This window comes from Pteronotus mesoamericanus, unplaced genomic scaffold, assembly GCF_021234165.1.
Source record: "Pteronotus mesoamericanus isolate MK-2021 breed Mesoamerican mustached bat unplaced genomic scaffold, CSHL_Meso_final scaffold_36, whole genome shotgun sequence".
NCBI classification, from domain to species: Eukaryota; Metazoa; Chordata; class Mammalia; order Chiroptera; family Mormoopidae; genus Pteronotus; species Pteronotus mesoamericanus.
In genome coordinates, this window is record NW_026555313.1 from 21,966,273 (window position 1) to 21,981,461 (window position 15,189).

Sequence of the window (15,189 nt, forward strand, 5' to 3'; positions counted from 1 at the left end):
AGGTCAGATGTTTTCTTCAGTTAATCATGTTGCCCGAAGTTTTGCATGTTTCTTTAGAATTTGAATTGCTGTGTTAAAAGGTATAGAATTTAAAATAAATATTATTAGTTAATAATAAATTATATCCCATTGCAGTTTATCAGCCCTACCAACAGCACGTATGATCATTCATTTAAAAATAGTATCAGTCAAAAAATATTGTCAGCCTGATAGCAAGAAATTATACCTGATTGTTTTAATTTGCATTTCCCAAATTGTTCATGGAGTTGAGTTGGCCATCAGTTGGCCATGGTTTATCTTTTGTGATTTGCTTGTTTATATCTTTTGCCTTTTTTTCTATTTTGTTGCTTATCTTTTAATTTTTGTTGATGAGGTGGAACTCTTTGATTTTCCTGATCTTATACTTCCATTTCTACTATTTTCTCCTAGTTCCTTGTCTTTTAATATTCTTTATGCTTTCTTAGGCACTGAAGAAGAACAAGGCAAAAATGTCCATTGTTATCACTTCTTTTTTTTCAGCTTTTAAAAGAAAAAAAAATTACACGTTGATTTTTAGAGTGAGAGAGAGAGAGAGAGAGAGAGAGAGAAACAGAGAAATATTGATTTGTTGTTTCACTTATTTTATGCATTCCTTGGTTGCTGCTTGTATGTGCCCTGACCAGAGGTTGAACCAGCAACCTTGGCGTATTGGGACGATGCTCTAACCAACTGAGCTCTCTGGCCAGGGCCATTGTCATCACTTCTATATAATTATACGAGAGGTTCTAGTCAGTGCATAAGTTATTCAATACAAGATTTTTTTGTAAATTCTTTTTGGTAAAATATACATAACAAAATTTACTGTTTTAACCATTTTTTGATATACAGTTCAGTGGCATTAAGTACATTCACAGTGTTGTGCAACCATCACCATCACCCATCTCCAGAGCTTTTATTTTCCAAAACTGAAACTCTGTATCCATTAAATAAAAACTCCTCATTCTCCCTTCTCCCTAGCTCCTGGTAACCTCTGGTCTACTTTCTGTCTCCATTAATAGTCTATTTTAGGTGCTTCATATAAATGGAGTCATACAATATTTGTCCTTCTGTGACAGGCTTATTTTACTTAGCAAAGCTCGTCCATGTTGTAGCATTTTTCAGAATTTAATTCCTTTTTAAGACTGAATCATATTTTGGTATGTGTATGGACCACATTTTGTTTATCCATTTATTTGTCAGTGGATATTTGAGTTGTTTCCACCTTTGGCTATTATGAATAATGCTGCTGTGAATACTGGCATTAAAACCCAAGTTCCCAGGGACTGTATACAAGTATCTGTTTGAATCCTGCTTTCAGCCCTTTTGGGTATATACCCAGAGAATTGCTGGGCCAGATGCTAATTATATACTGTTTTTCACAGTGGCCACACCATTTTACATAATCATCAAAAGAGCACAAGGCATTTAATTTCTTCACATCCTTGCCAACATTTGTTATTTTCTGCTTTTTTGATATTAGCCATGCTAATGAGTACAGAGGGGTATTTCACTGTGGTTTTAATTTTCATTTCTCTTATGATTAGTGATGTTGACTGACTTTTCATGTGCTTATTGACCACTTGAATATCTTTCTTTTTTTTATCATTTACTCCTGATGTTTTTCCTGTTTACTTCTGTATATTTTCTATTTTATTTGAATAGAGATTGAGTCTGTCAAGTTTCATAAGAAGCTGATTGGGATTCTATTGGGATTCTATGGATTAATTTGAGGGTTATTGGCATGTTTATAGATTTGAGTCGTTCTATTCAGGAACATGGAGTATCTCTGTGTGTTTTTTTTTTTTTTTTCTTTTTCCTGGCTTTTCAGTAAAGCTTAGAAAGATTTTGCACTTGAGATTTATTCCTGGGTATTATATCTTTCATATTGCTATTTGTGAATTTTTCCCCTAATCCATTATCTGTCTTAATGGATTATTGATAGTGGTGGATAGGATAAATGGTTTATTTTGGACTTGTCCATGGTGAGGCACAGATTCCTGAAACCCACCTTCTACATTATTTTCTTCTATTGTTGATCCCTACTAGCTTGAGTTGTCACCGTTTATGAGTTTGAAGGCTTTTTATAAAACCGGGGCTTTCATAATGCATCTTTCTTCCTCAGACCGTATATACAACTATTAAGCAAGGTCTGTCCTAGATTTTATTACCAATATACCATGGTGTTTGTACTTATCTAAAACTTACTCCCACACCAGTCTAGCATGAATTCCCAGGAACCCCAATGATTATACGTCTCCATGTAGCAATGTCCCTAGGTATCCCAGTCCTTTGTTTTTATCTAACTTAACTCTTTTAGTCTTAGCTAAATAGTAGCCTTTAGTTTTTTGTGTTATCCTTTCCTGTCTTCCCCTCTCCTTCCATCTTCTCTCTCCTTCTTTCCCTTCTCCCCAGTTCCTTCTCCTCTGCCTCTTTGCCATTTTTCTTTCTTTCTTTTTTTTTTTTTCCTAAGTAGCTTTGACTTGAGCAGGGACTAACTTCTTTCCTCTGCTCATCCCCAGCCAGGACATCACAGGTGATATTTACTATTTCAACTTTGCGAATGGGCAGTCCACATGGGACCACCCATGTGATGAGCACTATCGGAACTTGGTAATCCAAGAGCGAGGGAAGCTGTCAGCTTCTGGGGCTATTAAGAAGAAAGACAAGAAAAAGAAAAAGGAAAAGAAAGACAAGAAGGACAAAGAGACCTCAAAAAGTGCTGTGGTGAGTCAGTCGGTGCCAACTCACAGAGGCCAGGGCTGCAGCCTGAGGGGATATTGGGAACCTCTAGGTGTTTATAGCTGAGAGGTTAAGAACAACAATAAAGAGTAAATTCTTGATAGTACATCATCTGAATTGTGCCAGTCTTCTGGCAAATTTTCCTTTCACCTTTTAGAAGCTGCTATTTCTAAACAATTCCCTTTTTCCCCCTGGGGAAAGCATAAAGGAGAGAATGCTCTGCTGAGGACGATGCTTTGCAGTAATAGTATAAGAAGTGATGCCATCGGCCCTTCGGGACTGTAGGGGGATGGGGAGCAGCTGGCACAGGCCAGAGAGTCTGCGTGAGCAGAGGGGCTTTCCTCTGCTTTCAGAGTGGGGCTTTCCTAGTATGAGCTTGTTGCTGTCCCAGTGGTGTGAATCCTAGATGTCAGTTGCCAGAACACCAGTGTCTTCACGGTCCCCAAGAAAGGCTCTCTTGGGGCCTTATCTGCTTGTCTTAGTTGCCAGTGTCCTAGGTGAATGATGTATAACTGAAATTTGATGGCAGCATGGTAACGTTGATCTCAAGGAGCTGTTTTGCTGAGATTTGAAGGTGTTCTTTTCCATTATTATTATTATTATTATTATTATTATTATTTTATTTTATTTTTTTTTGTCCTTCAGCATGTCTGCCCTTAGGAGGCAGAGTTATCACCCTCATTTTGTAGACAGAGAAGCTAAGAATTGGAGCCATAGTGTAGCAGTGCCGTGAAGCGTGCATTCTTCCCTTCACTCAGGGGTGGGGCAAGCAGGGCATGTTGAGGAGAAGGGAGGATCAGCCAGGTGGGGAGCACTAGGACTGTCTTTTCAACCCTCCTAGGTCCAGTTGATTTATTCTTTTGTTTATAGTCCTTATTTCCCACCAGTGCCTGGTGCTTACTTCTCAGTGAAGATTTCCTTCATCCTCCATCCTTTTCAAGGTGTCAGTTCTGGCATTGGATGATTGCTGATGAATTCATTCTTTTCATCATCTCTAAGCTCTACAGATACTCCTCCCTCCCTTCCTTTCCCCCACATATTACTACTATGGCTCTGAGAAATAAGATAACAAGCCTGTTCCTCCAGATAGAGAAAAGAGGACACGCAATTTCCAAATAGGTTGAATTTTCTAAAGTCATGTGTTTGAAGACAAAAGATGAACAATGGGATTTTAACTTGACCAGGATTATTATTATTATTTTTTGTTAGAGAGAGGGGAATGGGGCGGGGAGTGGAGAGAGAGAGAGAGAGACAGACAGACAGAGGCATTGATGTGAGAGAGAAACATTGATTGGTTGCCTCTTATACACGCCCTGACCGGGCTGAACCTGCAACCCAGGTATGTGCCCTGATGGGGACTTGATCCCACGACCCTTTAGTCCATGGGACGTTGCTCAGCCAACTGAGCCACACCTTCAGGGCTGCTCAGGACTGCCTAGGATTATTTTGAATGATACTCAGCATCTGGACAGGCTGTGGCATGGCTAAAGGTGCAAGAGGGAATGAAGCGAGGGTTCTGGGGCGGAGGGTTGGGTGCTAGTCAGAATTCTGGATGTGTGACTGAATTCCTGGCGTGCTCTGTTAAAAAGAATTCCTTCTGTAGTTTCAGGAGCTGGGGTCAACTGGATAATTCTGGGCTGCCAGTCTGGCTCTTAGGGTTCAGGATAGGAGTCTCAAAACGTGAATTTGTCAAAGGGGCAGACAGGAGGGTGACCTGGGCTTAGGTGGTTTGGGCTATCTAGAGGTGTGTGCTCATGGGCTGGGTGGAGTTTACTGTGAATGCTTGCAGGGTGTGATTGATTTTTTTAGGGTTTCTTCTGGCCCCAACATTCTGACGGCGTCAACCTCTTTTGAGCAGTACCAACTCGTGCTTTTGGTAGAAGATGTAGGCTGTTTCTTAAAGTTCACTCACAGTTAGATTTCCCCTCTTTTCTCCCTTCTTAGATAATGCTGGAAGTCCTTGGTAAGGTTGGTAGATTTTATAAATTAACCAGTTACAGAGCTGAGAGCTTGATGGTACCTTAGGGATAATCTGGTTTGTGATTTTCAGACTTTGGTTAGTAGTGAGGTCCTGTCTCCAAATCGGTTTCTCCAGAGAGGTCCGTCCAGCATGTAAAGAAGCAGTGGAGCTGCTGGGGTGGGTCTTGGTGATGGCCCTTCTCCATCGCATGTACACTATAGTGGGCCCCGGGATACCATGTGGAACCAGCCTTCAGGTTCTATGGAGCAAGGTTTGTAAGTCATTGTTCTAGTCAGGCTTCCTCTTTATAGATGAGGAAACTAGGGCCAGAAGACAACAAAGCCCAAGGGAGCTTTTAGCTTTTCTTTTCTCTTTGGTTTTTGTTCTACTTTAAATGGAGGGTGGGTTTCTGCTAAGGGCTTGCCAAGTGCTGAGGTGGCAAATGTAAATCAAAAGGGCTTTGTCTTAGTTTTCTTTGCATGTTTGTATATCCATCTAGGAAACACAGCCTGAGCAGGGACTTCTGCCTTCTTCCTCCTTTCTCCATGGCCCATCCCCTGTCCCAGCACCTGGGCTTGCTGATCTGGACCTAGACCAAGAGATGCAGGCTAGAAGTGAGGGCTCCTTTAAGAAAGTGAAGAGCCCATGCATGCTTGGTGACACCCCCTGGCCTCTCAGGGGCACCCTGCCCAACAAGCTACAGCCACTCTTCAAAGACCAAGCTTCCCGAACCCACCAGATCTTTGCCGACGTGGACAAAATCCTAGGCAGGGCCCCAGCCCAATGCAGAACAGAATTAGGTCATCAGCAGGGTCTGGAGAAACCCCAGAAGCCGACCGAAAAAATCTACATGGGATTTTCAAACCCTGAAATAGAAGAACTGGAAATGAGGACCACACAGCAGAGACTCGGCCCTCTGGGCCCTGAGAACAGCAGACCCCTCCAGAATGAGCAGGGTGTGTTGGAAAGCAGGAGCCCGGCCCCTGCCCCCTCAAATCTTTCTGAAACCGTCAAGGGCCCACAGATGAAAGGGGAGCAGAACAGCCACAGCATGGGCACCCTGAGCTCCATAGGCCCTGGGGCGGACAAGGGCCAGAGCCCCGTTTCCTCACCATCCCCTGAGGAGGACCTCTCCCTGTCTCCTTGTTCTTCTGACCCGATGCTGCCTACTGGGAAGAGCAAGCTGTTCATGTTAGATAGTGGCCCCGCTGAAGACCTGAGCTGTCAGAGTGTTTCTGGGGAAGGTGGGAATGTGGGTTGGGGAAAGAGGAAGAGAGAGCCCCCAGGATTGTGGATGGGACAGGTCTCCAAGCTTGCCAACAAGGACACTCCTGGGAGCTGCAAGGAAACAGAGCTCAGTGACCATGAGGATCTAGGGGCCTCAGCTGAAGGTCCACTTCAGGGACTATCCCTAATACCACCTGATACTCTTGCATCAGAGCCAGCCCAGAGTGCCCCTTCAGGAAGTGCCCCTGGGGCATCTCCTACCAGTGTGAAGAGACACCTCCCATTGTCTACAGATCCCCCTGAAGAAGACAGGAAGCCCAGTGGGGATGGGTCTGACTTAGAGAGCAGCAGCAGCTTGGCTTCTCACCTTAGCTCTCAGGTCGTGGGTGAGGTGAATAACTTCCCATGGGACCTGCAGAGCCCTCCGGGACCTGGGCTAGGTGTGGGTCAGGCAGGCCTTGGAACTAGACATCTACACTCTGGCCCCTTCCTAGTGCCCCAGTTATCCCACTTGCAGAGCTCTGCTGATGAGCAGTCAGAGAGTGAAGACTATTCCGAGGATCAGAGGTTTTACCAGCACATCCTGCAGATGGTCAAGATCTCCAGGCGGCTGGAAGACCTGGGGCTGCCAGAGAACATGCAGGAAATGCCATGCAGAGACTTGGCCAGCATGGTCGGCTGCACAACAGCTCAGTCTCCCAGGATATCTCATGTGGGTGAGCACGAGGCCACCAGAGTAACGGACAGGGACTTACGGTTTCTGGGTTGGGGGCCAGAGCTGCTGGAGCATCCTCAGGAGGTGGCCGTTGCCCCAGCTGGGCAGGAGGCCTCTCAGCAAGCCTGTCTTCAGCCAAGCAGCAGCCCTCTCAGGCAGGGGCTAGTCGAGCTGAGTTCCAATGGAAGCCTTGCTGTAGAGCCAGGCAAGATGAAGCTTCTTAATCAGGTAGGCTTCTTAGAGAGCATGGTGCCCAGGTCTCTCTGAACGTGGCAGTGAGGGAGCAGGTTGAGTTGATATCTTAATGCAGCCAGCCATTAGGTCTGCTTTCCTGTCACTTGCCCTCCCTTGGTAACTGTTGATCCCTTAACTACTCAGGATGTTCATCTTGTGGGGTGATATGTATTTCATGTGTCTTCTATCCCATCATGTACAAGATAGGGGCTGGAGAGACCTAGACTTCCTGGGTGGTTCACATGTTTTGGGGATTTTCTGACAAGTTTTGAGGGTAAGCAAGGTGGCACCAATCCTGACACTCATACAGGTATAGGTACCTTCCCAGGATTTGGGCAGCCTTTCCCATCGCTGATTATAGGAGGAGTGCTCCTAATCAGACACCTTGCCCCCAAGCTCTGAACTTAGTCCCTTCTAAGAATCACACGGAACTAGAGAGTTAATATGATTACAAGGGGCTGAAGCCCAGAATCTCTTTACACTCTGGGCTTCATCCAGTAAGCTGCTTCTGCTTCTTGCTTCCCAGGGTTCCCAGAAAACCTGTGAATAACCTGTGTCAAGCTGTGTAGATCCTGTTTGTGCCTTCACTTCCTCCCCTACTGGGATTTCCAAAGGGTTGGGCTTGCCCTGTCACTTTGACCCTTTATCTCTTTAAAGAGTCACACCATATCCTTCATTTAGGAGTCAAATTGGATCAGAGACCACGGGGTCAATCTGAATTTCCCTGGCTATTTTGTTGTCCAGCTGTGGCCTCGCCTAGTTGTTACCTCTGCTTCTTAATTGCTGGCTTGCACTGGTTCTCTGTTAGCTCTAATAACTACTGCAGCACTATAAATATCAGATAAGCTGCAGATTATCCTGAAAGTTTTAGCCCAATGGCAGCAAGTTTATCTGCTCTGAAGGACAAGGCCATGCACAGTCCATGGTCAGAGTTAATGGCCATCTACAGAAGATGATTACCTAGGAGCCAGGAATGCATAATTTCCCTGCTAAACACTAATTTGGTAAAAGTCTGGGAGAATAAAAGTCCTCAGCATCCCTGTCTCCCTCCCCCAGGCCCCCAGCACGTTAGCAAATTAGCTGTGTTAGGAGCCCGCAATTTTCCATAAATACAGCATAGGAAGAATTTTGCGTGCTGCTACGCTGTGGTTGGCTGGGAGGGTGGAAGTCGAGCAGCAGGCCTGGTTTACTCACAGTTCACCTCAGAGATGCTTACCTGGGCTTCTTTCTGCCACAGCCAGGAGGCAGTGTAATATACTGGCTTAGAGATAGCTCCGGGTTCCAAGCCTATGTCTGCCCCCCTTGGTGGCCCATGACTTTGGGCAGGGGTCTTGACCTCACCAATTTCCATTGGCTCACGTGGTGAGGATGGTGTCCTCAGGCTGTCATGAGAGTACAATGAGACATGGCATTACTGAGTTAAGGTGCTTAACTCAGGTGATTTTGGCCAATTTTATTAATAGCCATCTCCTTTTCTGCCTAACAGAGATACTCTATAACAGGCCAGGTGTTCGGGAACCTACAAAGGCCTCGGAGTGGTTCTCATGTCACCTTTCAGATGAACATCTCATGCCCTTTCCCTGGAGAAACAGCCCTCTTCAGGACCCACCTGATAGTCCGGCCCTGGGCCGAGGCTGTGGGTGAGGAGAAGGGCTGTCTGAATGGTCTAATTCTGACCCTCTCCTGGTTCTCTTTTCTTCCTTCTGTCCTTGTGGGATCAGAAGGAAATGGAATTTTTGTGTTGTTTTATACATTTTAAGCTTGCAGAGTGAATTTTAAAGAGCTCTTTGTAAATTGTCGCCAGAATGCTATCCTTGCCTCCACTTCTAGCCCAGACTATTGTAAGGTATCTGTGTTATAATACCAATTCCATAACACTGGTGTAGCCCTGGACCTCTCGCATGTGCTCCTTGCACTGATGATCCCATTTGAAGTTCTCAACAAACCTTAAGTGATCGGACACACATCATCCCCATCTTTCTGATGGGTAACTGTGAGTAGCCCGTGGTCTCCCAGATTCTGACTCCTTACCTGGTTTCCCTGGCCATGCTGGCTCAATGCCTTTAGAGAAGACGCAGAAGAAGGGGCCAGTCTTTTGACTTCTGTCAGCCACTTTTCTTGTCAGTGCAGGCGGGCAAGAGAGTTTATTTTTTTGTTGCTCTTGTATATTGTTTCATAGTTAATATTTATTTTAATCAAAATAATACATGGCCATATTAAACAAAGTCCAATGGTACCTAACGGCCTATCACAAGATACTGCAGTTCTCTGGTGTGTGTGCTTCTCTTCAGAGGCAACTGCTTTCTTCTGGTGTTTTACTTCCATATTTGTGAATAATGTGCTTACACTGCTTTTTCTTGATTTATCAGTTTAAACTATCTGTTGAGACTTTTCACTCTGGTAAATGAGGCTCTTGTCTCTGCTCTCCCCTTCCACACACTTCCTGTGTGGCTTCTGAAAGGAGAGCAGAGCCCTGTGCAGCACCTGCCAGATGCGAAGGGATGTTTACTGGAAGACAGCAGTGGAGTTATGAGAATCAGGGAATCAGCCTCTGATTTCTCACACAGTTGGCACGATGGTAATTTCTGGATGTTGTATTTCATTAGCAGCCTCTGAACGGAGGTGGTTTAAATTTGAGCGGGCAGGATTTAGATGTTTTATTTTTACATCTGCCTCTGACTCTCAGAGCCATGTGGTTTCTTGGGTTTGTAACAGGATGTTTTCTGTTGCTCAGGCCCTGGGCTCCTCATTAGCTTCGGTCCATATCCCTGTTGGGGGCCTGGCTCCCTTACGAGGCCTTGTGGATGCCCCACCCTCTGCTCTTCGTGTATCTCAAAGTGTGGACTTGGGGGATGCAGTGGAGTCTGGCCAGCTTGGAGAGCTCATACTGGTAAATTCTTTTCCTTGTGTTGTGTAGTTACTGTGGGGTCTCCTTGTACTGCACTAGGAACTCTGTGGCCCATAGATGAGAAATAAAGGGCGTGGGCTGAGTCCTCAATGTTTTTAATCTAGTTGGGAAGGTGAGTTACTCCTGTATGATGCTGATGGTGGGCTCTTGGCAGTGGAGGATGGACCCATGTCATAGAGACTGCAGTGCTGATTTTCCAGTCTCTACGGCCAGGGCAATGGTAGTTGGGGAAAGGAGGGATCAGTGTGAGCCAGAGTTACCAGGGCCAGCTTCATTGATGTGGACTTGCTCTGGAAGACACCTAAACAGAAAGAGAGTGGGGAAAGCATCCTGAAGGTCTTCCTCATGAGTTGCTTAACCCTCTTTTTCTACTTTGGAGCCTTCACAGGGTCTCAAGACTTCTGCTTATACCAAGGGTCATGAGGACAAGAATGCTGTCAGCCTCTTTGCTTTAGAGGAGGAGGCCAATGAGGAGGATGAAGTGGAGAGTGACAACCAGGTAATGATGATCCTGCTCCTCGCCCTGAAAACCCTATTCTGTTTCTTTCTGAAAACTTTTTATTGTGGTAAAGAATATATATAACACGAAGGTTACCATCGTAACCAATTTTGAGTACACAGTTTAGAGGCATTGATGACTTCCACAGTGTTGTGCAGTTGTCACCACAGTCCAGCTCCAGAACTTGTCTGTAATCCCAAACAGACACTCTGTGCCCACTGAATGATAACTCCTCATTCTTCCCTCCACCCAGCCCCTGGTAAACCTCTGATTTACTTTCTACCTCTATTAATTTGCCTATTCTACATGTTTCCTATAAGGATAATTATACAGTCTTTGCCCTTTAATGTATGGTTTTTTGTGTGTGCCATAATGTTTTCAAGGTTCATTCACATTGTAGGATCTATTGGAACTTCATTCCTTTTTATGGCTGCATAATCCTTATTGTATGTATAGACAGCATTTTATTTATCCATTCATCTGTTGATGGACACTTGGGTTGTTTTCACTTTTTGGCTAACCTCTGTGCAAGTTTGAAAATAAGTAAAAATGATTTCTCGCTAGCAGCTTCATTTTTCGCCTAGTCTGTATACTTCTTAGGTCTGACTGAGAAAGTATAACCCACAAAGAGCCTCCTGGCCTTCCCTCTGGGCTGTCCAGTTTCCCAGCTTACCACTCATAATCATTTTTGTTTCAGAGTGTCCACAGCTCAAGTGAGCTTCTCAAGAACCTGCACCTGGACATTGGGGTGTTGGAAGGCAACTTTGAGTATGAGGTAAGATCCTGAAGCCCCTGTAGGCAGGTGCCTTCCTTAGCCTGGTGGATACCTCCTTGCTTCTTAAGCCTTTCACCCCATGGGAATACATATTAGGGAAGAGAATCATTGTGTCCCAGTTGTGTCCAGGTAGGATTTCTGGGGCTTGGGGAAGCACGGAGGGGAAAGGACTTCATCCACTTAGTCAGTTATCAAATAAGCACCACTTGTTGTATGTTTCTACAAAATAAGGTACTTTACTAGTTGCTATAGGTCATAAAATGCCTACGTTAGATATTCCTGCTCTCTAAGAGCTTATAGTCTCATAGAAGAGAGACTTAAATAACGAGTGCAGAGTAGCATGCAGGGAGGCCATGGGAGCGGAGCATTAGAAGTCTCTTGTCTGTTGTTATTTACCAGGAAAGGCTTCACTGAGAAACTGACATCTGAGGTGAGTCAAGAACAATGGGCTGGACTAGACAAGCAGAGGTGAATGGTGAGAGAGAAGTTCAAATGCAGGGCACTGCACAGGCAGGGGCAGAGAGGTATGGGATCAGTCTGAGGAGGAAGATGAGGCGTCTCCTTTGACAGGAGTACAGAATGTATGTGAGAAAGGAATGAGGGAGAACACTGTAGGGGTAGGTTGGGCTGTGTCATGGAGGACTTGCATGCGAGCTGGTAAGTTGGGATCAAATTACACAGGCATGGGCAGTCATCCGCGGTTTTAAACAGAGTGTAACATCATCCAGATTCTGAGCATTTGTCAAATGCTGGCTCTGTAGCAGGCCTCTGCGCTAGGCCCTGTGGGAGATTCAGGTATTGGTAAGATATGGGTCTGGGCTGGCCTCAAGGAATTTGCATTTGGAGACAGAAAAAGGACGCTAGATGATTGTTGTTTAATAAGTGATCAGTAACTGTTGAGTAAATGAATATTTAGGAAGCTCTAAAGCAGAGCAGCATGTACAAGAACTGAACAGCACAGGTACACTGTTTGGAGGAGTCCTGAGGGGGACGAAATTACTTGTCTAGAGAGAGGAAAAACTTAGTGGAAGAGATGACATTTGACTTGGGTCTTTAGGAGTGGGTAAGTTTTGGACATGGAGGAAGGATGTAAGGGATGCTTTAGGCAAGCAAACAGCTTGAGCAAAGGCACGAGGCCTGAGAAATGCAGAATACAGATGAGAATAGATTCCAGAAATAGCCCTGTTCCTTCTGATCTCTTTGTCCGTGGTCTCTTCTTTACTGCCACCAGAATGTTCTTTATAAAAAATAAACACACAAAACCCCAAACTCATCATGTTGTTATTACACCTAAAAACTCCAATGCATTTTGTACTTGAAAAGGAACATTTCCTACTATACGCACTTTGGTGTTCAGTTTATTCATTTGTAACAATTAATATTTCTCTAAATATTCCAAAAGTATTCACGTAACTAATAAATCATGAGGTCAACAATTCACATTTCCCCAAACATTTAAATATTGATTACAAACATAATTAAACTTTTCATAGTCTAATATACCAAATATATATATTTTATTGATTATGCTATTACAGTTGTCCCATTTTTTTCTTCCCCTTTATTCCCCTCCACTGTGTACCTCCCCCACCAGCATTCCGTGTGGCCCCCTCCCTGCCCACCGCCCCCCCCCACCTTAGTTCATGTCCATGGCTCGTACACTTAAATTCTCTGGCTTCTCCATTTCCTATACTATTAACCTCCCCCTGTCTATTTTGTACCTACTATTTATGCTTCTTATTTCCTGTACCTTTTTCCCTATTCTCCCGTCTCCCCCTCCCCTCTGATCTCCATTTCTGTGATTCTCTTTGTGTTCTAGTTGTCTGCTTAGTTTGTTTTTGCTTTTGTTTTTAGGTTCAACTGTTGATAGTTGTGAGTTTGTTGTCATTTTACTCTTCATAGTTTTGATCTTCCTCTTAGATAAGTCTCTTTAACATCTCATAGAATAAGGGCTTGGTGATGATGAACCCCTTTAATTTGACCTTATCTGGGGGGCACTTTATCCTCCCTTTCATTCTAAATGACAGCTTTGCTGGATGGAATAATCTTGGATGTAAGTTCTTGCCTTTCATCGATTTGAATACTTCTTTGCAGCCCCTTCTTGCCTGTAAGGTTTCTTTTGAGAAATCAGCTGATACTCTTATGGGAACTCCTTTGTAGGTAATTATCTCCTTTTTCTCTTGCTGCTTTTAAGATTCTCTCCTTATCTTTTATCTTGAGTAATGTAATTATGATGTGCCTTGGTGTGTGCTTCCTTGGGCCCAACTTCTTATGGATTCTCTGGGCTTGTGGACTTCCTGGAAGTCTATTTCCTTTGCCAGATTGAGGAAGTTCTCCTTCATTATTTTTTCAAATAAGTTTTCAGTTTCTTGTTGTTCCTCTTCTCCTTCTGGCACCCCTATGATTTAGATGTTGGAACATTTAAAGTTGTCCCAGAGGTTCCTGAGCCTCTCCTCATTTTTTTGAATTCTTCTTTCTTTATTCTGTTCTGGTTGAATGTTTGTCTCTTCCTTCTGCTCCAGATCGTTGATTTAAATCCTGGTTTCCTTCCCTTTACTGTTGGTTCCCTGTATATTTTTCTTTATTTCATGTTGCATAGCCTTCACTTTTTCCTCCATTTTGTGACCATATTCAACCATTTCTGTGAGCATTCTGATTACCAGTGTTTTGAACTGTGCATCTGATCGGTTGGCTGTCTGTTCATTGCTTAGTTCTATTTTTGGAGCTTTGATCTGTTCTTTCATTTGGGCCATATTTCTTTGTTGCTCAACCCACCTGTTACCTTGGAAGGGATGGAGCCTTAGGTATTCACCATGGTGGGGCAACCTAGGTCACTGTGTTGTGATGCTGTCTGTTGAGGAAGGGTCTGACAGGGATCAGTGCCACTTGCTTGACTGTGGGCTGTCTTTCAGTCACTTCCTCCTCTGCCCACCAGCAAATTGGGCCCTTCTAGTGCTGATTCCGAGGTGGGTGGGTTTGTGTACGTTCTAGGACCCTGTGAGTCTCTCCCACAGACTCTCCTGTGAGGCTGGGAGTTTCTCCCACTGCCGCAGCCCCTGCAGGTTTTTGCATCCAGAAGTTTTGAGGCTTTCTTTTCCTGCACTGGAACCCTGGATTGCGTGGTCTGTCTTGCTCCTCAGCTGTTCCTCATGGTTAATCTGTGCGCAAATGTGGGACCACCCGGTCCTCTAGCTGCCACCTTACCATGTGTCTTTTCTGCCCTGGCTGCCCGTGTCTGCCCCTCCTACCAGTCTGGATGAATGTTTCTTCTCTAGCTTCTTGGTTGTCGGACTTCCATCCAGTTCGATTTTCTGGCAGTTGTGGTTATTTTTTGTTCTTAAATTTGTTGTTGTCCTTTTGGTTGTGTGAGGAGGCAAAGTGTAGCTACCTAATATACCAAATTCTTTTAAGTACTTTAAACCCTCTAAGATGAAATGGATCACTCATGTTTTATTAGAATGATCACAAAACTGACCACTGAAACAAGAGTGTTTGCATCAGGGAGTAAAATTTGTTTCCTTATTATCTCTTATAGTATGTCCTTATAAACTCTTATTATGTTCCTGTTACTTCTGGCTCTTATTTCTTGCTCCTTAGCTTACATGGAGAGCCAGGGCTAACGTCTCAGGCTAGCTGAGGTTGCAGATGTTGGCTGACAGGCCCTGATTTATAGGTAGGTGTTCCTAGGTGACCCAACTTGAGCCATTGCAGGCCCCTCTTTATAGTTAGGCTTTCTTTAGTACCTCACAAACTGTCCATAGTTTCGGCTCTGCACAATCAGATATGCTTTGATTGTGACTTTGGCACTTTCTTCCAAATGTGGCATTTTTTTCTCAGTGTCCCATCTTTATCACCAATCTGATCTTTGCCTATTTTGAAACTTCCTTCTGAGTGGGGCCTGGTCTGTTTTCATTCAATCCAAACCCTTTGGTTTGTTTGCTTCCCTAAAATGACAACTTTGTTTCTTGTCATCTACCATTAAGACCTTAAATACTGAAGGAATCAGTAGCTCAGATTTTGAACCTAGAAGGGTAGCCATGAATAGGAATGGGGTGTCAGGAGGACTGACTTAACTTTTGGAGAAAGAAGATAGTCTCCACAAGACAGAGCAAAT

The 15,189-nt window shown here is 44.3% G+C and overlaps 1 protein-coding gene across 1 annotated transcript in view; it reads left to right on the forward strand.

The window, feature by feature from the left end:
* CEP164 (centrosomal protein 164) overlaps nucleotides 1-15,189 on the forward strand; it is a 73,492-nt gene that overhangs the window by 19,523 nt on the left and 38,780 nt on the right. The window contains exons 5-8 of the mRNA XM_054592321.1: nucleotides 2,538-2,742; nucleotides 9,628-9,783; nucleotides 10,181-10,300; nucleotides 10,998-11,075. Of these exons, the coding sequence (XP_054448296.1) occupies nucleotides 2,538-2,742; nucleotides 9,628-9,783; nucleotides 10,181-10,300; nucleotides 10,998-11,075 (559 nt within the window). The remainder of the gene's footprint in view (nucleotides 1-2,537; nucleotides 2,743-9,627; nucleotides 9,784-10,180; nucleotides 10,301-10,997; nucleotides 11,076-15,189) is intronic.